This window comes from Amphiura filiformis, chromosome 5 (assembly GCF_039555335.1).
Source record: "Amphiura filiformis chromosome 5, Afil_fr2py, whole genome shotgun sequence".
Lineage (NCBI taxonomy): Eukaryota > Metazoa > Echinodermata > Ophiuroidea > Amphilepidida > Amphiuridae > Amphiura > Amphiura filiformis.
In genome coordinates, this window is record NC_092632.1 from 36,986,750 (window position 1) to 37,010,779 (window position 24,030).

At 37.6% G+C, this 24,030-nt stretch overlaps 2 protein-coding genes across 3 annotated transcripts in view; one reads left to right on the forward strand and one right to left on the reverse strand.

Annotated features, from left to right (window-relative positions):
- LOC140153069 (delta(14)-sterol reductase TM7SF2-like) overlaps positions 1–15,050 on the forward strand; it is a 67,776-nt gene extending 52,726 nt beyond the window's left edge. The window contains exons 5-13 of one of the 2 annotated variants that reach the window (XM_072175671.1): positions 3,228–3,424; positions 4,133–4,187; positions 7,575–7,769; positions 8,402–8,502; positions 11,008–11,130; positions 11,626–11,797; positions 12,290–12,370; positions 13,971–14,069; positions 14,670–15,050. In XM_072175671.1, coding sequence (XP_072031772.1) covers positions 3,228–3,424; positions 4,133–4,187; positions 7,575–7,769; positions 8,402–8,502; positions 11,008–11,130; positions 11,626–11,797; positions 12,290–12,370; positions 13,971–14,069; positions 14,670–14,974 — 1,328 coding nt within the window. In that variant the 3' untranslated portion in view covers positions 14,975–15,050. The remainder of the gene's footprint in view (positions 1–3,227; positions 3,425–4,132; positions 4,188–7,574; positions 7,770–8,401; positions 8,503–11,007; positions 11,131–11,625; positions 11,798–12,289; positions 12,371–13,970; positions 14,070–14,669) is intronic. The other variant, XM_072175670.1, reaches the window with a different exon arrangement.
- A 2,033-nt stretch (positions 15,051–17,083) lies between these two features.
- On the reverse strand, positions 17,084–22,736 carry LOC140153071 (signal recognition particle 9 kDa protein-like). The gene is made up of 3 exons (XM_072175677.1): positions 22,573–22,736; positions 20,207–20,275; positions 17,084–19,457 (listed from the first exon to the last, which is right to left on the reverse strand). The coding sequence occupies exons 1-3, from the start codon at positions 22,642–22,644 to the stop codon at positions 19,368–19,370; spliced, it is 231 nt and encodes a 76-aa protein (XP_072031778.1). The 5' UTR covers positions 22,645–22,736; the 3' UTR covers positions 17,084–19,367.
- Positions 22,737–24,030: the final 1,294 nt, after the last annotated feature.

Sequence of the window (24,030 nt, forward strand, 5' to 3'; positions counted from 1 at the left end):
GTCATGAGGTTTGTTGCCACCGAGTTTGAGTCCTGTACATCTTACAGATGTCCAGATAATGAAATTCTAAGATTTGGCCCCAGGTGACCTTTGACCTGACCCCTGCAAAGTGTTCCAAAATGTTCCCCTTGGCATTAAGCCCCGTTAGACTGCTGCCCTCAGTCGTCAACCATCTGGATTGACGACTGAGAAAACTACGTGGAAAAAAAGTGACGGATTTTGCAACAGGATTCCTGTGGCATAGAGCGTCTTGCAGTTGTGTCCAAATTGACCTTTTGACCGAGTTTGTTGTTTTAGAAGTTCAGAGCGCGATCTTGTCACAGCGGCGCGGTACAGCGACGCGGTATACTGGCGCCGCTAGTCAGTCGCGCCACTGGCGCACAACCAAAGTCGCATTGAATAGTTTTCAGAAGTCCGTCATGATATGGGCTGTAAGATAATCAGTCGTCACTACGAAGCATGCGAAGTGTAGACGGCTGATTGGAATTAGTCTAAAGCCCCGTACCCCTTACAGATGTCCAGAAAATGCATTTCTAAAATTTGACCTCTGCATGACCTTTGACCTGACCCCTACTAAATGTTCCCCTGGTCATGAGGTTTGTTGTCACTGAGTTTGAGCCCCATACTTCTTACAGATGTCCAGAAAATAAAATTAAAAGGTTTGACCCCAGATAACCTTTGACCTGACCCCTGCAAAATGTTCCCTTGGTCATTAAGTTTGTTGTCAGCGAGTTTGAACCTTTGACCTGATGCCTGCAAAATGTTCCCCTGGTCACATGAGATGTGTTGTCACTGAGTTTAAGCCCCATACCCCTTACAGATGTCCAGAGAATGCAATTGCAAGAATTTACCCCCTTAATGACCTTTGACCCCAATTCTGTGTGCAAGTGATAGGCGCTGGGTAAAGCCGATGCACATGTGTAAGTGACGTCATTGTGCTATGTAATATGTGGCAGAAGAAGCATTTTGAAGGTATTTGGTTATATACCAAAAATGCCCCTTTAATGACCTTTGATCCCAATTCTGTTTGCAACCTATGGGCACTGGATATAGCCGATACATATGTGCAAGTTACGTAATTGTAGGGTGCAACATGTAGGAGGAGAAGCATTTTGAAGTTTGTTGCCAGAAGAAGAAGAAGAACTAGAGCTACTGTGGCTCACGAGCCACGAATGTCAGGCGATGACTTCTGATTGACCTCATTTGACCTTTGACCTCGGGTAAGCGTGAGTTGACTACTCATGCTATCTCAAATCAAGGATAATTTGCATCACATTTAAGCCCAATCGGGCCTATTTTAACATTTGACCTCATTTGACCTTTCCTGTCCTGTAACCTTGGATGACCTTTACGGCTTTATACTCCCCAAGTGTCAGGGATCATTTGGAATTTTTCCAAGTTACAGCCCGATCGGAGCAACTTTAAATTTGACCTGACCTTTGACCTCGCATGACCTTTGTGGTTTCATACTCCCCAATTGTCAGGGATCATTTTCCCCGAGTTACAGCCCTATCGGAGCAACTTTCAATCTGACCTGCCCTTTCACCTCACATGACCTTGGCGGTTACATACTCCCCAAGTGTCAGGGATCATTTCCCCAGAGTTACTGCCCCATCGGAGCAGCTGTAACATTTGACCTTGGATGACCATAGCTGATGTTTCATGATCCCCTTATGATTATTATATATAAGTTTTAGCCCAATCGGACAAATTTCAAAATTTGCCCCCCCCCCCAACCCGAGTACTGGTATTCACCATTATTGCTATATAGCATTTACCATATAGCCTTAGTGTGTATGTATTGATTTTCATAAATGCATCATGGGAAGGAATATAATTTGACCACCATCCCCACCGCACAAGCAACTATATAGCATTTATCACATACCTTTAGTGTGTATTTTCATAAATGCATCATGGGATAGCATCATTTCCAAACCTTTAGTGTGTATTTTCATAAATGCATCATGGGATAGCATAATTTCCAAACCTAACAACTCTTACCTCTTATTATCAAAATAGCAGCATAATATTTACTGTTAATTTTCCTGGAAACTTGAAACCACACCAGTAGACATGCCCAAGCATGCAACGAAACTATATGCTTATCTCTTGTTATCAAATAGCTGTTTCCCTGCACAAGGTTGCTGCCTCTAATGATAGCTGCTTCATTACATTTCACGCAAATATTTTCACAAAATGACCCTATTAAGCCTTACATGAACTTTGACCCCAATCTGTGGTACAACTTATTTGAAGCTTGGGCCAGCGATTCTTGCTGACCATGTTTGGTGGTCATAGCATGTCATTTAAAGGAGCAGTAGCATTTTTAAGATTTTCACAAAATGACCCCTAATAACCCTTACATGACCTTTGACCCCTATCTGTGTAGAAGTTATATTAAGCTTGGGTCAGTGCTTCTTGTGGCCAAGTTTGGTCAACATTGGTCCAAGCATCTGGCACTAGTAGCAATTTTTGGTTCTACTAAAGAAGAAAGAAAGAAAGAAAGAAAGAAAGAAGAAGATTTAGGAGCTTCACAGTATATCAGGCGGATAAATCCGCCTGACATAAAGAAAGAAGAATCGGATAGCAAAACATTATCTAGCTCGGGGGGTTGAAACCCCCCCAGCTAGGTAACAAAGAAATTTGGAATTTACTACCAGAGCCATTGTCACCAATCCTTTGATGTTTTTATGACCGTCCTGCACACCATGTACATACTGTGTTATGAACATCACATAAGTGTTCAACTAATATCATAATAAATAAACATCGGTTCCCATGCTTTATTCAAAATTTCAGATTTTGACAAAACTACAGCACCTAATGTCTCCATTTTTGTACTTGTAGGGTATACAAGTTTAATAAAGTATATTACAATCGTGTAAAAAACAGAATTTTTACAAATATTGTGGGTATCCTCCTCCTCAGCAAATGTTACAATATGACTTTAAGTTAGTTTTTGGGGCGCCCGCTATGGCGGCACCCCTATATTGGCTTGTAGTTCCAAATTGCTTCAAATTTTGGTCTTTCTAGATTTACTATGCAACTGTTTTGCTTAAAAGTAGGCCCATTACGTGCTTGGAAATAAAAACACAACTTACTTGGTTTAGATTTTGCAAAAAATGGGGGGTGCACCTGGTGCCCCCCCACTTAAATCCACCCCTGTAATCAGTAATCACAATCTTTGCTGATCCAGTAAATATTTTATTTAATGATGTTTCCAGGTGTTTTGGTTGTGATATTGGTGCTACCAATCCATGCATTCTACCTCTACTTTGCTTGCAATGAGAAGAATTGTGCCTTTGCATTCCCAACTGTTATATCACTAGACTGGTTTGATTATTATGACATCACTGCTTATGGGATTGTTGTGGGATGGATGGTATTCCAGTTTATACTCCATATGATACCTATTGGTAGGGTAAGTGGTACTCCCCATTCCAGAAAAATACAGCACTAAGTTTTTGGGATTAAAAAAATATTATCAAGTTCTGCTAAATGAAACAGTTCAATCCTAATCATTCAATTTTGTACAAACTGGAGATAAAAGAAAAAGTTTCTTTTTCTAGGTCTTGCCTTCCGAGCGAATAACATGCTTACTATACCTGAACAAGACATTGATTATTTCTGATAATGGTCTGTTTCTCACCCTTTATGTAATACATATTACTGTGCAGTCTCTGTTCCACAGATTCTGGGGAAAAGTCAGATACGTTTTTAACACATAAGTTTCTCATTCGTCAACCTGAACGCTGACAGATTGAGGACAGCAGTCTAATTTAACTTGAAATTATTTGGTATTCTAGGTCGGTAAACATGAGTAAGATTTAATCTTTCCCTAGAGAAGTCCTTTTCAGAGGGCTGAGCTTTCAGAACTCTAGCTAGTGTGATCTTCAGAGCAGCTCTGAAGATGGCACTCGCTAGAGTTCCAAAAGGTCAGCCCTCTGAAGTGCCATCTTCAGAACAGTTCTGAAGATGGCACTCGCTAGAGTTCCGAAAGGTCAGCCCTCTGAAAAGGACTTCTCTAGGAAAAGATTAAATCTTACTAGCTCTTACTCAGCAGTCTAATTTGCCCCTTAAAATGTAAGTATATTTACTCATATTTTATTTCTGTCCTCCCCTTTGCCAGGTAGTGAGAGGGGCACCACTGAGGACAGGAGAATGTTTGAAGTACAGGCTTAATGGTAGGATCTCTTTTTATGAGTTTGTGCATTTTGTGTGAATAAGCTGCTTAAAAACTATACTTTTGTCCCCTCCAAACAAAGTTTGGAAACAGGTTGTCCACGCCAAATTAAGTTTGGAAAGGGGACTTATGAAATGAGCTCCGATGCATGATGTATGTGTGTCTGTATAATCAGTGTGTGCAAAGATGTTTACACTTGGCCAAAAAATGTTAACCCTTGGCTTGTTTTTTTGTAGTTCTCCATATGCCAGTGGATTTCAATGGAACTTGGACACATTGACCCATGGGTACATTAACATGTGTAGTGTGGGGCCACAGGTCTCAATTTGGTGTTTATACAAAATGATCAACTCCAAGCGAACCCCTGTTCGCGAGATGTTGTTGACTTTGACCATCCATTGACCAATGAAATGCATCGTTTTGTTGGTTTTAGCACTGCTTTTGAAAATGATTGGTCAAACATTTGTAGCTCATCGCTGAGCGACTAAACATAGCACATACTTGAATTTGTCAGGACACATACATGCCCAAATTTATATCTTCACATAGCCAGTGCATTAACAAGTTGCCAGCATATTTATTTTTTGTGTTTATTGTATGACCGGGACAATAATAGTTTGTGCATTTGGCGCATTTGAGTGAATTTGTTTTCCAATGATTTCTCTTTTTCGGAATACATGTTGTAATTAAAAATATAAACTGGTCCTTCTTTAGCATACATACTCTATACCGTACCCTGCAACTCAAAATGTCCTCATAAAGGCTAGAGCATGCGAACAACCCAGCAAACACAAAAACGTTTTAAAAACGTTTTAAATAAGTTATATTTTGGCTTTTGGTTTAGGTAAAAACGTTTTAATAACGTTAAAATGTCGGGTTATATAAAGGTCATGATAACGTTTTAAAACGGTTTTTTTGAAACCACACTACAACAACATTTTTAAATGTTTTCAACAAATGTTATTGTAAACTATTTTTGCAAACATTTTTGCCAAATGTTGTATCAATACTTAAATAACATTATGTTAAAATATTTGAACCCAGCAAACACAGAAATGTTCTTAAAATGTTTTTTTCAAAACCTTTTAATAACATTTAAATGTCTGGTTATATAAAGGTCATGAAAACGTTTTTAAAATGTTATTGAAAATATTTTGGGCAAACATTTTTCGCAAAATATTTTTTCAACCCCAAAATAACATTTTGTTTAGAATGTTTTGTATCAAGTTTTCAAGAATGTTTTTGGAATGTTATTAAAACGTTTTTATACCCTTTATATAACCAGACATTTAAACGTTTTCTGACATTTTTGTTTGCTGAGCAGTAGATTATCAAAAAATGTTTTTTAAGGTTATGAAAATGTTTTATACCCTTTATATAACCCGACATTTAAACGTTTTCTGACAACCTTTTATAACCATTTGCGAATGATGTCGAAAACGTTTTGTGTTTGCTGGGAATATATAGGAATTCAAAAGCATAGGGTCTGCTCGCTATCGCGCATACACAGCAAAGAAAAGTATAAAAAAAGTATACATTTTGAAAAGGAAATAATGAAAGAAATTCAACTGTATCTTCTAAACCTTTTTTGAAAAAGGTCCAAAAACTTTTCAGTCCACCATCATGACAATAGCTACTTATGCTTACACTCCTAAATGATAAATAGTGCATATTATTGTTCTAGAGTCAATTTCTAGTCACTATACTTTCTCAAATTTTATGATCCACCTTGAAAATAGCTTAATTTACACAACTTTGCCTCATAATAAAAATGGATTTTAGTCTTAATTATCTGGCCCTAATTATTTGACAATTCAAAACAACCTGTCTCTGGCAATAGCCTTTGAAAATTGATGATGGCCCTTATATTATTGTCACACCGTTTCAAATTACTACCACTGAGTAAAACAAGAGGATTTTGCCAATTTTAAGTGTCACATGATGTGGACCAAAATGACACATGTAGTTGACAACTTCTAAGACCTTTACATAAATTATAATAAATTCTTAAACACTTGAGAACGTTCCTGCAATCTTATTGGTTCTTACCCAGCTTTACCCGTATGATATGACACGATATCACACGGGTCAGTGCGTGCGCGTCAACGCGATACGCGTACTCACTATTTGGACCAATCAGAGGCGCACAACAACAACGAGACTGATCGATTTTAAGCCCTAGGTAATTCCTTGCAAAATGTAGATTTTATTTGATTAAAATTTGTATGATCTTTTTATTTGAATTGAAGTGTTTAAGAATGAGAATAAAGGTATTGTTTTTAGCCGCTATCGTCCATCTATCGTCTCATATAACACGGGCGACATCATTTTATTTTTGGCGTAAAACAACGAGGCAAATTTACTTAAAATAATGATGTTGTGTTATATGAGACGATAGATGCACTCCAGGGGCTAAAAACAATATCTTTATTCTCTAAATATAAGCTTGATAAGTGTGCATTCATTGAAGATCTACAGTCAACATAATTATGCATAGGAGTAGGCTGTTTCATTACAAACACGTCAAGAATGAGCAATTGTGTCAGAGATGAATGCAAAGCTAGCTATCACTGTATCAGTCATTATTTTGAATTCATATAACCTCATTAATATATGCAGCAAGTGCGATCCAATAATTTTTATTTTTTTGCCAAAACGCAAACGCTGAACGCGGTTACTCAACAGTGGATCTCCGTGCCGTCAGCATAAATATTAGTAACCTCCACGCACGTCGTGTTGTGCGTCGAACAAACTGCATACTGGATATATTTGCACACATTGTTATTCGCACTTCTGTTATTGGTCGTCCTGTTTTAGCCTGATCGACTTTTGGAAAGGCAAAATGTAAAAATTGTTTATTTTAGAGGAAAATTGTGTGTTATTTTGTTAAAGTGAAGAGATGAAAGTGACGGTTATGAATGAGGTTAATAACTTTACATCGGTAATATGTCGGCCATTGTGAAAAATCTAAACATTTTGCTTTGGACCTCGGAATATCCCTCAGGGCTGTGCCCAGTGGCGGCGCCAGAAATTTTTTTTTCCGGGGGGCATTGAGGGGGGGGGGGGGGCAAAGTGAATTTCACTGGCAAAATTGCTGCAAGAAGCGGAAATTTACGTGATTTGGGGGGTTTTGCCTCAAAAGTGGGGGGAAACTGGGGGGAGGGCAAGAAAAATATTTTTCCCCCACCCCCACCCGGAGCGCCGCCACTGGCTGCGCCTCTCAACCACCACTGGCTGCGCCTCTCAGCATATTCCGCGGTTCCAAAGGCAAAATGTTTAGATTTTTCACAATGCCTTCCAATTAACTGATGCGCAGTTATTAACCTCTAATTTCTAACTAGAATTAGATTTTGGTAATCCTCATAAAATTTACCCCATTTTTTTGTAGGAATCATAAATGGTGTGTTCTGCATTGGCCTCCTTCTAACCATGATATACTTCAAGTGCGGAGTGACCATTATCTTTGACAAGTTCCTGCCCTTGATGGCTGGTGCCGTGCTGACCTCCTTGATTCTATCCGTGATCCTTTATATTCTGGCTCTGTTTGCACCTGGACATGCTATTTCACCCAAAGGAAACACAGGTTAGTGCAAAAACCACAAAGGATCTAGACTTGGAGAGATGAAGATTTGAAATGTTATAGGTAGCGAGGTGTTCTCCAGGCCCGTAGCCAGAAGCCCCCCCCCCAATGTGCAAAAGTATACAAAAGTCCCAAAATTTAAGAAGTTGCGAGCGGAGCGGGCCTAAAAAATGGGGTTTTTTGGTCAAAAAATTTCCAAATTTAGGGAAGAAAGTCCACTTTTCATAAAATTGCCCCCCCCTTGGAAACTAAAAATGGGGTTTTTGGTCAAAAAATTTCCAAATTTAGGGAAGAAAGTCCACTTTTTCAAAATCAGCACCCCCGCACAATAAATCCTGGCTACAGGCCTGGTGTTCTGTAATGATGCACAAAATTGCAGTAGTGTACTGTTACTGGTGGGTCTTTTTCTATACTTGTTTGTATGATTATGTGGCCAAACACACCTTTTAACCCTGGTTTTTAGGCTTGAATGCCACTGACTTGTGTTCATGTCTTGTATTATTTTGCCTTTGTGTGAATTATCTTCCATTGTGCTGTGTTGTGCCCCTGGAGTTGTGCCATGATTTTCATTGTTTCATTATAGATATCTTCACAACTTGTTATTTGTAACACATTTTGTCTAACTCAACCAATAGAAAACATCCTGTACGATTTCTTCGCTGGACATGAGTTGAACCCTCGTCCTTGGGATGTTGATATGAAACTCTACAATTACCGTACAGCATTGATTGCATGGGTAAGATTTGAGTTGACCAGTTTCTTTATCAGTCAAAATTAATGGGTAAATTTTCACGGGAAAATTTTCTGGACATGTGACCAATGTGTATCCATGTGAGTGTAACCTCCAGCCTGATCCCTGACCCCGACGGTGACCTCGCTATTCAAGTCTTAGTCATTTTGAATTGGCATAGTATTTATGGTCGCAGTGTCGATAAAAATTTGTGCATAGGAAAATTATTTGAATATTATGCAATCTTATTTTCTTCACAGTATCATCAAAAGGTAATTTCAAAAATATTTACAGACGGAAAAAATATCTATCTACGGAAACTCTTGCCATAACATTGTTAACTTGCGACATGACAAGTAAGGAGGAATTCTTCCTATTCAAATACATTGGTAGACCACCCGCTGTGCTCGGGGTCACATGTTCCATAATGCTAACATGTCTGTGCCCAGACACGTGTCACATGTCCAGAAAATTTTCCGGTGAAAATGTATCCATTATTCTTGACTGTTTATATTATAACGCTGTGACTCCTCTACCTACAGAGGATAACCTACAGAGGAGTATTTCAACTTGAAGTTAATATAAGAGGATGATCAGATTATCAAACTCATCCCCACATTCCCACAAATGTCATTATACTGTAACACCTATTGGCGTACATGGGGTCCTTTGCCTTCTAAATTCACACACAAATAGAGAAATTCCAAAAACGAATTAACCCAGCAAACACAAAAATGTTTTTAAAACGTTTTAAACATTTAAATCAAAACGTTTTGATAACATTAAATGTCGGGTTATATAAAGGTCATAGAAACGTTTTAAAACGTTTTGTATGAAAACACACTGCAACAATATTTTTAAAACGTTTTCAAAATGTTATTGTAAAATATTTTTTGCAAACATTTTTTGCTAAATATTTTGTTAACACTTAAATAACATTATGTTAAAATATTTGAAGTAGGTTATCAACAATTGTTTATGAATGTTATGAAAACGTTTTATACCCTTTATATGTCCTTTATAACCTGACATTTTTTCTGACAACCTTTTCTAACCTTTTGCGAATGATGTCAAAAACGTTTTATATTTGCTGGGAAGGGTCCAACCCTTATTTGCAGGTGGGATTTTTAAAGTAGGGCAATTTTAGTTTGTGCCTAAATTTCAGTTATGTCAAGGGCAGACCCGTAACCAGGATTTGTTTGGGGGGGTGACTGATTTTGAAAAAAGTGGACCTTTTTTTTCAAAATTTGGACCTTTTTTTTTATATAAACTTTTTGGCCTTTTGCGATTTGGGGGGCATCTTCCCCCTGACTGTTACCTGACATCTGATGAAGACAACTGGCAACTGGTATACCATATACTCACAAAACACTAAAAGAATTAAAATCTTAACTCAACTGTCTTGCACTCTTTATTTAACAAACAGTTAATTAACTTTTGAATGTTATAGTATTCAAATGCATGACAAGTGTTTTTTATCTTTTCTAGTCATGAAAAATTGGAGGCCTCAGCAGCTCATAACAGAAATTTGATGGTTGAAGATAACCTCAATATTGTACATGTATTCTCAATACAATACTCTGTAAGGTTGTTCCCATTTCCTAAAACATGTAAAATAACAATCAATTTTATCCTTTAGTTGATAAGAATTCTGGTTATTCCATCATGTAATTTTACACGAAATTAGGGTTAAGGTTAGGGTTAGTTTAGGGTTAGGATTAGGATTAGGGTTAGGATTAGGGTTAGGGTTAGGATTAGCTTACACGAAATAATTACATGAAGGATCGACCAGAATTCTGCAATTTCATTGGTCAAACACCACATGGATAAAAATTCATATGACCTGTGTGTACTCCTATAATACAGGCAGGTAATATTTTCTGTATTACCTGCGTAATTCTTACATGCACGAGTATGCATATCATAATTTATGCGATATCCTAAGACTCATGCGCATACTTCACGCACGGCATGGCTGCACTGTTAAAAAGCGAGGAAGAACCTGGTCTACTGTTCAGCAAGGGGGCTATCATTTTCTTGGAAGGGGTCCCAAATATACAGGGGGTCATAAATGTTTGGAAAGAAAAATGGGGGGGGGGGTCATACAATTTTTGATGACCAAAATGTAGGGAGTCACAAGATTATCACAGATGTTTAGGGGTAAGGTATATCGGTGATGGGGGGGTCATAAAATTTTGTTGCCAAATAGGGGGTTACAATTTTATTGACACCAACTTTTTTGCCCCCCCCCCCCATCCAAATAAAATGATAACACCCTAAGATTGTCAATCTAAATTCCTTCAGCAAAGTTTACGAACAAGTCAGAACATACCGGGTAATAGAATTTATGTTCACTAAAGGATAAAAAAAAACCTGTTTGTTCTCACGAAATACGGGAAAATATCTACGGTCTGGTTATGGAATACGGGACCAGGCCGGGTGTATATTCCCATATTTCATGAACAAACAGGGGGTAACTAATAGTATTGCAATTTTCTTTTTTCCTGTTAGGCTTGTATTGACATTTCATTTTTGGTGGTAGCATGGACAGACTTCCCAGACAACCCTCCATACTCTCTTGTCTGTGTTGTCTTCTTCCAACTTGTCTTCATCTTTGATAACTTATTCTTTGAGGTAAGTCACTACTTAAGTATTCTAAATCATTTCATTTAGGGACTGTTCACAAACACTTGTAAGGAGGAGCCTGATGCAAAAAAATTGTATTGCAAAATTTTTTGGGCCCCCCCTTTACAGACCTCAAAAAAAAAAAAAAAATCAGGCCCCCCCTTTTTGACATGAAAATTATGGGTCAATCCCATAGAAAAGCATATAAACTCAATTTTTCCAGGAAATTTTTTCAGGGCCCCCCTTAGGAGGGTCAAACCTTTTCAGCCCCCCCTTTTTGCATCAGCCTCCTCCTAACAAGTGTTTGTGAATGGTGCCTTACTTAAACATTTCCAGAAATCCTAGAGAATCATCTCACGATCACATGGCCAGAAAGGAAAGTCATTCAAATATGTATCCAACGTATATAAAAAAGGTACCTAAAGGATACAATGCCCCCTTTTAAGCAAATTGTTTAATTGAATATATGTATAGTCACTTTCTTCTTTTTGTAAATTTTTGCAGGAGTTTTTTCTAACCAGCACCGATACTCAGTACGGAGGACTTGGATTCAGCGGGACATATGATTTCCTTGTTTATCTACCTTTTGTTTACTCATTGCCAGCCCGATATCTAGTGTCACATCATCCTGCAAACATGCCACAATATTGCCTTATACCAATCATCATCTTCAGTTGTAAGTACAATTTGTACTTCATTTATTTTTCTTGCAAAAAAGAACAAGGAAAGACAAAGAGTAAATGAGAGAGGGAGACAGAGAGAGAGAGGGGGAGATGGAGGCAAAAAGAGAGAGACAAACATAGACGGTGGAAGCAGGGGAGATGGAGGAATACATCCTCCTAAATTTTTGCAAGGGAGCAATCCCCCCTAACAATCATAATAGGTGAAAAAATAAAGCAATAATTGCCCTGTGCATCTTCCTTTTTTACAGAAAACTATGTCTTTTGGACCCCAGATAGGATAAATTGCACAATTTTGCACGCTTTGTGTGCACTGGCCCATCAAATTCCGGCATCAAATAGCAAAACACACCTTCATTATTAATTTTGCCCGCGCATATGAAGTCCCAGTAAAACCAGAATAAAATATGCTTGTCCCCAACCCCTCCCCAGAATGAAGAAAAGAATATTTTGAATTTTTTTATACATGTAGATTTTATTTTTTGCAGTGGTTGGTTGGATCATTTACAGGCAATCAAATACAATGAGGAGTTACTTCAGGAGAAATCCTAATGCTAAGGAAACAAAAGGTAATCATGATATAATATCAGTATGTTTGTTTGTTTGTTTAAACAGTCGTTCTGGGTGGACACATACTTGGGTCCTGAAGGGACCAAGCTCACGCAAAATGCTCAAACCAAAATGCTTAAAAGCTTATACCGTATTTCGTCAAATAAACGCCCCCGGGGGCGTTACATTTTCCCAAAGGTGGGTGTTTATTCAAGGTCAATTTTAGAACGATAATTCCTGTTAAAATCATTAGGTAAACTTAAAACTCACGCTACCATCACTTCCGGGTTTTCGCCAATTATTGATGCTATTATCGACCATGTGGGGAACTTGGTAAGCTTACTACACAAGATAGCATGGAAATATCTGCATTTTTGAAACATCTGGGTTGAAAAAAAGTGGTGGGGGGCGTTTATTTGAGGGGGGGGCGACTATTTGACTTAAACACGGTATGTGCAGGGCTGTCAACTCTCACGCATTGGCCGTGAGTCTCACGCATTGGGTCACTTTCTCACGGTCTCACGCCAAGGGTATAATCTCACGCCTAGGTAGCAAATCTCACACAAAAAGCTGGAAAATGAGTAAAATCTCACGCATCGTCATGAATAATTTGTTGCTCCTACCCCCCACTTTTCACATTCTCAAGCGCCGTGGCTCAAATAATCATGGTACAAAATGAACATTGGAGTCGACAAATCCCGGTACGCCTCTGTCTCACGCCAAGCAATTCCAAAAAGTTGACAGCCCTGTATGTGATGCGATCAAGCAAAATCAGTCGGAACCCGATAATATTATATTTTCGGTTTCTTATAGGATAGTAAAAAGCATTTACAAAGCTGGATTGTGCACAAAAAGCCCATTGAAATTGAACAACCAGTTCCAAAGATATGAGCAATTAAAGATTTTCCAAAACAAGAGGAAACAAAAGGACTAAATATTCCCTTTGTTTCGCTATATATCAAAATCAATATTTCCGAGTTTCAACTGATTTTGCTTGATCGCATCACATATAAGCATGCTGGCCTGAATAAAGAGAAAATAAAGAAACATAATTGAAGAAAACAAGCAAAAGAAAGGCCACTTCCAACAAATCAATTATACAATTTTGACTCTTGGCCATTAAAAGAAATTGGGAGTTCTTATTCCGTGCCAAATACAAGGGCTTATGTTATAAGCCTATCCATGATTCCATCAACAAAAGCAAATTGGACGTCATCCACATTTAAATTTTACTTTTCTACATTGTTGAATTATAGAGCTTGATGAAACAATATATTAGTTTGTGTTTGCATGATTATAGCATTGTCCCGACCAAATATATAATATTAGGAAACAAAAGGAACTGTACATTGTGTGATCTGTTTTGTTGTTGTTTTTATTTTTTGGGGGGTTGACCCCAATAAATAAGCAAATAAATTGACCCCCCCCCCCCCCCATACAAGGAAGGTCAAGGAAATTTGCCTCTGTATTTCTTTTGTTTTCAAATTGTGGTCCTTCAAAAAACTCAAACAGTGAATCTATTTCTACCTTTGTTGGAATGAACAACATGCATGGTGATGTGATGAAACAATTAACAGCAGTCATTTATGAAAGATTTATGATTTTCCTTTTCATACACAGAGCTGGCAAGGCTCCTGATGGCGGGCTGGTGGCGCTTTGTACTTAGACCAAGCTACCTAGGTGATATCATGACAGCTCTCAGCTGGTCACTGTTCTGTGGTAAGTCACATACTAGTATGTTTAGTTATTGAGCAGGCCACATATTCACATCAACAAAGTATACTGTTTGTGCACGTTTAAGTATGAAGTAAGGTACACACATTTTGCGTAAGCGTATTGTGCATCACGTAGTAAGATGCTCATTTGTGCGCCTAGCAGTCAGTGTGTTAATTCCTTTTGACATTACAGCACAGAAACGGCGTAATTTACTTTACTTTGTACTTCAAAGTGGACAAACTGTAATTTGATCAAATTTGAGGTCTGTTAAGTTTGAAAAAAAAATAGTGGGTTATTGAATCAAATAAAAACAAAATTGATAATAAAATAAAAAAAAGTTATTTTTAAAAGAGAAAATTTGTTTGTAATGTTTTATAAAAGTAATTCCATGTCTACTTTACACTGGCATGTGCAGGATCTTTTCCTGCGGGGGGCTCAGAGGGGCTTTCAGAGTTATGCGTGGGGCTTAATAGCTAAAATTGCAAAAACATGGCTAATTTTACATGATTTTTAATAAAGTGTGGGGGGCTTCAGCACCCAAAAGCCCCCCCCGACACGCCACTGCTTTAAATCATGTATCTTTCTTCTATTTACTTATTACAGGTTTTGACAGTGCACTTCCTTACTTCTATCCAGTTTGGCTGACACTTTCACTCATCCAGTGGGATAGAGAATATAGAAGAGCATGCAAGGCTAAGTATGGACCAGCCTGGGATCCTTGCTGCATGGAAGTACCTTACAGACTTATTCCATACATCTATTCATCAAGTGGACATATCCTTAGGGGGCTATCATATTCTTCAGAAGTGAGGGTCCCAAATTTACAAAAAGTCGCCATCAAAAAATTTTATGACACCCCCACCACCACCGATACACCTTACCCCCTAAACAGACTAAAATTGTATTGAAATCAGTCTTTTGAATAAAATAAACACACTTTCTGTGGTCATCTTGTGACTCGATCCCTACATTTTGGTCATCAAAAATTTATGACACCACCCCCCCCCCCTTTTTTTCTTTCCAAATAATATCACTAAGTTAATAAAAATAGACAAGTTTGTTGAACAATCTGGTGTCGTTTACCACCTTTGATGAAGGTCACTTCCCGATTTCCTATCTACAGGTTGACAATAGTATTATAATTGTAAGATTTGTAGAACATTATTAAGCAAAATGGAGCTCAATTCTGTATTCCAGTTTTGAAATCCATAAGTTAGGCTCTACTATTATAGAAATGTTAAACCTGTTTCCCAAATTTACAAGCTCATGATCATTGAGGTTTATTGTTATAAACTGTTATAAACATAAGAACATTTTGAAGTATGCAAATTGATGTTTAAAAAGAGCCAGAAGATCGATATAATTTTGTGCATGGCACATACTTTTAAGTTTTAAACAGTAGTCAATGGGGATATTTCTAATATGTGATAATTTGTACATAGTGATAATTTTGTACTCTGAATTTGAACTGAAATTCAATAAAAGGTGTTTTTTTACACCAGAAAAACTAACTGCCTTTTTATCTGTTAGTCTAGAAACTTTTGCTATTCATCCCTACCATCCTTTTCTGTCCCCTCCCACTGTATGTTGTTATTTGGCAGACACTTTCTAATTTTTTTACTACAATTGGCTGTCTTGACAATTGACCTCATACATAATTGGATCTGGGTCACCATGTGTGTGGCATCCTTTGAGTGTGGAAACTTGCCACGCCCCTCAAGAATGACATCACACACAACATTCTGTGTTTATCTCTGCCTGTGACTATATACCTGTATTAAATGGTACCTGAACTCATGGACTGGTATACATGATGCCCATACCTATACAAGTCCTTGAAATCTATACTAGTATAGTACAGTAGCACTGTACGTGTCAAACACACAACCCTACTTAAAGAGGAAGCCCCACCAGAGCAGTTCTTCTGGGGTGAAACAAACCTGCCTGGTTATCACATTAATCAGTGACAGATTATCTCTGAATTTGACAGGTGCTAATTGATATTATAATGTCATTGCATCAATTAACACCTGTCAAATTCAGAGATAACCTGTCACTGATTAATCTGATAGCCAGGCAGGTTTGGTTCAACCCAGAACTACTCTGGTGGGACTTCCTCTTTAAAGGCGCTTCCAAACTGGGATGCTGGACTGTGCAAATAATGACATTTACTTTCTTTCACCGGTTAACCATGGACGTATGCAAATTATTCACAACTAGTTAGGAAATTTTAACCTATAAACCAGGGATTGATTGTTTTTTCTCACTGATAGGGAACTCGCTCTTAAATACAATTTTAGGTTACTTGCAGACAATTGCACATAATATAATGCAGAGACGGTTACTTGGAGGTCCCCACTTGGTATGTAAAGTATCATGTATGTCCCTGTTCAAAGGCGATTACAAACGCACACATGCCCAAACACACACAATGAACCTCAAAAGAAGTAACACATCAACTATATGCTGATATAAACAACTGTTCATGTGTTCTGTGACTGTGAAGTTGTTAAACCAATTTGGAATGAGCTTATTTCTGTAATTGTCAACAAACATGATATTGATTTTTCCTGCTCAAAATTTAATAGAATGTTTGGTGTCCCAGGTGATAAATTCCTTACCCATTTATTCCTGATTTTAAAATATTATATTTATATTTGCAAATTTCAAAATTTTTATTGGATTTAGGGCCCATGTTAAATTTAATAGGGAAACAGAATACTTTATTGCTAAGGGTAAAGACAAGCTTTCTGCCCATTTCCGTAAATGGAGATTTGATTTGTAATTTTACCTGTATCTATTTTATAAAGTTTTGAAGGCTGCATGATCTACATTGTATGCTATGAGGTATGCTATGATTTTTCAACATTTGTTGCTGGATTGTATCATTGGTGTTAAATTTGTGCTTTTTTTTTTGTGATCTTTGTGATTCGTTTTGATTGCTTTGTAATTCTTTTTTGTGTGATATCTTGTTAAAATAAAAAACACAGAAACATAAAAAAAACTATATGCTGATATAAATGATGAATTGTTAAATTTATTGGAAGAGTGTATTGCAGTTAATGTACCCCGAACATTTTCCCATTTACATCTCCACAGTATGAGAGTTGAGTGGTTGTAGATACCTATTCAAACCTACAGACGATAATGGAATGTTAGTGTGACGTTCTAGTATTGGGCTATTCCAGTTGAAATGGAAGACACTGGCATACAATACAATGTTCAGTGTCTTCACCATGTACACTGAACATTGTATTGTAACTGTGACACATGTACATTATTCTATCTATCAAACCACGTTAGTCCTGCTTATTACCAATAGAATGAAGTAAACCTTCCAGTTAGGGAACAAAGCAATAGTTTGATGTCCTATCAACTAAAGTGCTTTCCTTAGGAGACCGACCCATTCCCCCTCCCATATACAGTCTGTCCACTTAGAAGTACAAACCAAATCTGTGGCATCGGGGGTAGATGCTTTGCGTCATACGCTAAAGCGATGCGACGCGTAAAGAGCGTGGTGCGCTCGGCAAGTACAAATCGCGCAGCAGTTGGCGCCAAAGAAGCATTGCATTGAAATAATTATTCTCATACCTTCAGTTTCCGAGGTTTATTTACTTTGTACTTCTATGTGGACAGACTGTATGTGAGTGTGAAATGTTGAAAATTCTAACCAAAAGTTGAACTTTGACTGATATTTTCAATATTTTTTACAAATGTTATCAGACTTTTTGACCCCCTCTCCCCAACAAAAGGACTTTCGTTTATAAGACGTCATCTTTAGAACTATTGGTTTGTTTCCTTTAACCAAAAATGTTTTAAAATGAAACCAACTTAACATTGGGAAGTAGATTTAAAATTATTTTACAAAATAAAACTACTCTTACACTTTACACTGTCACGATTACACAAAATGAGGACAATATTGTAAATGTTAAATAAATTTGTCAGATTTTTGCACCATAAAAAGAACCATTCTAAATGCAGCTTTAAAAGAACATCATCTGGTAAATCAGCTAATTACACTACAAACTTTGACATCATTGTCTTTACTCCAATTAGATCACATAAACAAGTTAAACCAACACCATACATTCCCCACCTAAACCCACCAAAAAATAACAAATTGGACATTGAGAAAATAATTATTATTGACCTATGATGTTTTCAAGAATCTCATTATTTTAACCTTCCCTTCTTGGTCCCATTTTAATAGAATATTCAATTAACAACTTCTGCCTGTTTTGATACGAACGTGTCTAAAGGCAGCGGAAAAACCTGACGTCACCAATCCATATTTGGCAATATTGACCCCTGTTTATTTTCTTACACAGAATAAATCAGTATACCGAACCAGCGAAAAGGCATGTGCGTCAGGTTTTTCCGCTGCCTTAAGTAGGTTTCTTTTGATACAATATTGAACTGAGCTTTCCATTAAATCAGAACATATTTCTTGTATAAATCAAGCAAATCAAATGTGTGCTGGGTTCCCCATCTACTTCCCGACAGAGATTATGTTTAAAATGGTTGTAAAAATAAAACTGGAAGTTGGAACAGTTCTTAAAATCATTTTATGAAAAAAATGACATTACGTATATCTCCTTTATGCACATTATTTTTTGTAACATTAGACAAGATCATGTTTTGAATATGAACATTGTCAGGCACCTTTACGGCTGAATCCCATGATCTTTCAGGATCCGTTGTCAGTTTCAGTGGTCTAGATTTGTATTGAACAAGACATTCTGTATCGACCTTATATATGCCCATCCACCACAAACTGGTCGTAAAGTCAGCATTTTCTGTTTTGAGATACACTCAAAAACAGTATTGGATTTCTATGTAAAATATATTAGGAATTTGACCTTTGATGAACCATAACTTCACTTCTAGATGTCCGATGAAGCTGGTTGAGGTGTCATTGTAAAGCTGAAAGTGCATTTTTTCAAAATCTGCAATAAACAGAAAATGATCTAGAGCCGACTTTACTACCACTTTGTGGTGGATGGTCACATATTAATAATAAAGATCATTCATCATGATAACACATGGCTTATAATACATGTAGGTGGTCAATGTAAACATCTACCACCAATAGTCATATAAGACTGTATAAGCCTTTGGGTTTTCCTTGTAATGCTGATATGAGTTTCATGACACAACATTTATCAGCTTGCACATATTTTACCAAGTCCTTCTGTATGTTCCACAACTGCCTCAGTGCTGGTCAGTTGCGTATTAATGTTCATTGCACATTACAAATGTGTCCATAGACCATAACAAAGTGTCCATTGAAGCAAGTCTTTATTTTGATACCATTATTCTCATCAGTTGATTGTTGAATTTTTCTAATTTCTTCACATCCTGTGCATGCTCTGTTCTGTACTGTAAGCACTGTAAGAAGAAAACATAATCACAAATTTATTATGTTTCAAACAATTCATTTCCTGCTGGTTAATCATTTTTAAATTTTTAAACCTACATGCAGACCTGCCAACCTACTGAAGTTAGAATGAGGGACATTGAGACCAAAACCTTGTACATGTACACAAACCAGGTACCGGCAAATTCAAAGACTTAAGGTGTGCAATACTTTCAGGCTTCAGAGAAGGTTTTGCAGGTCTAAAGTTATCACAATAGACTAAAGAGAATGCTATAGCAAATTTTAAATAGAAATTTTCATCATTTTCTGCTGTTCTTACATTTAAATTTGTCATCACTGAAATTTTCTGAAAACAGGACTGTCCCTCATTTTCACTTTGGTAAACCCCAAATGAGGGACAGTTGGCAGGTCTGCTACATGTATATCTAATTTTGTTATGCTTCTTAATTCTGAAATAACATTTCCATTTCCTACGTATACATGTATGGAGGCTAGAGAGCCAGAAAGCCTTAACCCACATGACACACATGTAGGATGCCTCATTGATTGATTGCCTCTGTGAGTTAAGGCTTTCTGGTTCTCAACCCTCGATATGCATACCGTATGTAATATTAATAACCACTACTCGGCCGATTATATTTCATAATTTGATGTGCAGGTGGATTTTTTTTTCAAATTTATTTGTGTACTGTACAGATACATTTTATTTTAACAAGTATGTTAAGATGTATACTCAGTACTTACTACTTAGGCTACTTACCACTTTGTCATCTGTAACTTTGATTGAGAGTTGCCCTTTACTATGGCTGTATTTGGTCACAACCCGTGTCTAAAAATGAAAAATAAAATGGAGAATAATACTTAAATTAGGGAGGCCATAAATTAAATGAGCAATGTCATCAAACTTGAAATATTGCTCCCATGAGTCTTGTCTTGATATAAAGTAATGCCCAACACCTAGTGTCTAGTGTGAGTCAAGCACTCTAAGCTAGCAAAGAAATGTTAGTTTAAAGCAGGCTTCCTCAAATAGATTTGTTGAAGCACCACATGAAATAACTAAAAAACTGCAAAGCGCCACTCAATGGCTGCTTGAAGTCGCTGGAAGTCAGAGGGGTTCTGAAGCTATCGATTTTTTTAAATTTAAGGTACAAATGAGGCCATTTGGTGCAACATTTTGTACTATTTTAGCCTGTCTTTACAATGATAACATGGGAATCGCATTGTTTATTTATTTATTTTTTTAATCTAAAAGGCGCCGCGCACCACTCGGGAAGCCACGGTGCGCCACATGTGGCGTGCGCGCCGCTATTTGCGGAGCCCTGGTTTAAAGTCTGATGAAGCGAAGTACTATTCGCCCCGCATTGGGTAAAAATCTCGGACGCGAAATGGGATATATTAACACAATCCTGGCACCCATACACGACTGTGGGAATGAACTTGACTGAGTGAAAATGCCTGTGATTTAATTTTTACAACACTGGCACGTCCAATGTAGGTTCAAACGATCTTTGTTTAAGTTCTGCGGGGACAATCAGACCCAACAGTTGTAATATTTTTTTTAGAAAGTGCTAAGTTCGTCACCATTGGAATACTGTGTGAGCCCAACCGCGATATCTCCCAGATTTTTTCCCGCATTGCACTCTGTTCTGAAGTATCAAAAATGCTTATTGGTGCATCCACCTCCCCATTGTCTACATGATCGATAATCCCTCGCGTGAGTACGCTGTACGCTGACCACGGAAGTATTCAAAAAATTTACTTTCGCTGATACTTGACCTTCCATGGCAGAGGTCCTTTGAACAGAGTTCCTTTGTTGTTTCATAACTTATAATTTAAAATGCCATGTTTTTTTGCTTGTGCAATAAAGGTTTTGCTATAAAAGTTTTAATCTTTCAAATTCATTTATTTGCCCTCCTCCTTGACTTTGTCGCCTGTTTTTTGCCCTCTTAGTCATTCAATAAGGACTCCAATGGAATTAAGGGGGTACTACACCCCTACCCAATTGTGTGCCTATTTTTGCAGTTTTCTCCAAAATTATAGCGCACTGGGGACAAGTAAGATATGTATATATTATAGGAGCAAGGACTACAACTACTGCCCTGGAAATTTTATTTCAGTACAGACAACACAACAGTTGTGGAGTTACAGTCAAAAATGAGGGAAAACCAATATTTGATCAATAAATCAATAACTACTTGCTTTGAGTTGCTGAACTTTCAGTACAATAGTTGTAGTCCTTGCCCCTATAATATACATATTTAACTTGTCACCGATGTGTTGTAATTTTTTAGAAAAATGCAAAAATAGGCACAAAATTTGCCAGGGGTGTAGTACCCCCTTAAGCTTATTGCATGATTGGGTTATTCCTTGGTACCGGTACTCTTTCTTTTCAGTTTCAATCTTTCGGCCTTTTTGGAATATTCTCATTTTTGTTGTTTTTATGCTAATCACTAAATTTGCATTCATCCTGTATTTTAAAAGGGCATTTTGTGATCCACAGCCTCATTCCCCACCCCCCACTTTTCACAATAAACTTGGAGAATTTTATACCACTGGAAACCTCTGGCTATGTACCAACAATTTCTTGCAGATTAAATTTGTAACTTCTTAGCAAACATATCTCAAATTTGAATTTCGTGCTGGTATTCTCTTGGTCGGGCTGACGTCACAAAGACTTTCCCCTTTCTCGAGCTGGTTGCTACATGTGCGCGCTTGTGCAAAGGGGACGAAGGGGACAATGTTCCCGGATGTCCGAACGAGGGAATTCCAGCACAAAATTACAATAGTGGCCTATGAGCAGTGTAATACACATTATCAATCATGCGCGGAAAGCCATAACTCGCAAACCCACAAAATCGGAATTATTTGTGGATATCTACTGAAAATGACAATGACCAATACAATGTCATAAAAAAGAGGATGCTATGATCACGAAATCCTCCTTTAATTATGTCTTTATAATGTGCAATTTAAAATGTGTGCAATTGTAATTTTTTATGTTTGATGCTGAATAACAAGGAAAGGAAATGAAATGGCTTCCGAATTTTGAACCTTTTTTGGTAAGCTTACTAATTCTAATACCGTAACATATTTTTAAGCTTTAATTTAATATACCCTTTCTCTCACCTTTGATGGATCAGCAACATAAAGCCTTTCAGCAGCTTTTGCAAATTCCTCCCAGTTAGTTATGTAAGTCATCTTGAATTGTCAGAAATAACGAAAACTCTGCGGCGTTCTATTTTTCCTGACACGAATCAGTTTGCAGTGCACCTGAGCCCGTATCAACTCGGCCCCGCACGGCTCCGTCCAACTATGATTCGGCTCAAGCTGAACTAACTCCAACTCGGCCCAAAACCAGCTCAGCCCAAGTTTGTTTTTCTTCTCTTTTTTTCTCTCTCTCTCTCTCACTCTCCGTACTCTAGTTCAACTTCTATCCCTATCTTATCTTAATTTAAATCATTTCAATTTGTGATTGTCTTAATTTCTTAATGAACAAATGAAACTAAAGATGAAAAAGCACGGTAGGCTAACTGAAGTCTGAAGCCGAGAACAGGGGGAAGGAAACGTAAGTTGATATGACGAAAGGCTTATGTACTCCTTTTCTTCTTTTTTAATTTTTCTGGGCTCTTTTCTTTCTCTTTTTCTCAGATGAGATGAGAGGAGGAAGGAGGAATTTGTGAAAGGGGACTGGGAGGAAGACACAAACAAAACTGAAACCTGAGCAAACAAATTAAGGAGAAAAAAGAAGGGAAAACACTAAAGAAAAAAAAAATAATTACTTTTCCAGAAATAATCTTAATTACTCAATTCCAGAAAATAATTTGACCTAATTGGCCGGGTATAGCCTAGCGATCATCCATCGTCATCATCATAATATTGTCACTCCATCGACATCATCGTCGTCATCACCATTGTTCAGTGTTGTCATTGTCGTAGTTGTCATCAGCCCCCGGGCATCAGCCCCGTGACCCCCGGGCCCCACCCTACCCCTCTATCTCTCTAAAAAGGAAACTTTTTTTGACGAAATTTAAGGCATCCTTCATCTATGGAATTAAAGAGGAAGCCCCACCAGAGCAGTTCTTCTGGGGTGAACCAAACCTGCCTGTTATAAAATTAATCAGCGACAACTTGGTTATCTCTGAATTTGACAGGTGCTAATTGATGTTTTCATGTTTTTGCATCAATTAGCACCTGTCAAATTCAGAAACATCCTTGTCACTGATTAATTTGAATGATAACCAGGCAGGTTTGGTTCACCCCAGAGGAACTGCTCTGATGGGGCTTCCTCTTTAAGTAAAAATATTATTTTGTGACTGTATATATAGGGCATATATTATAGGGCCTATTGCTCGAAATTCTTATTTTTGGAAACCTTGCTCAATCAGGACCGGCATATCCCAGCCAAATCGCGCCATCAGCAAAATAAAATGCAAATCAGGTCCCCGGGATCAAGACCAAAAGATCACAAATGATATTGAGGCAAGCAAGTTCATACAGGGGCAAATTAGACTAGCCTACTACGGGAGCTGTTGCAAAAATTGGCAAGTTGGCAAGCCAAAAATGCAAGCGGGAGAAGCCATATAG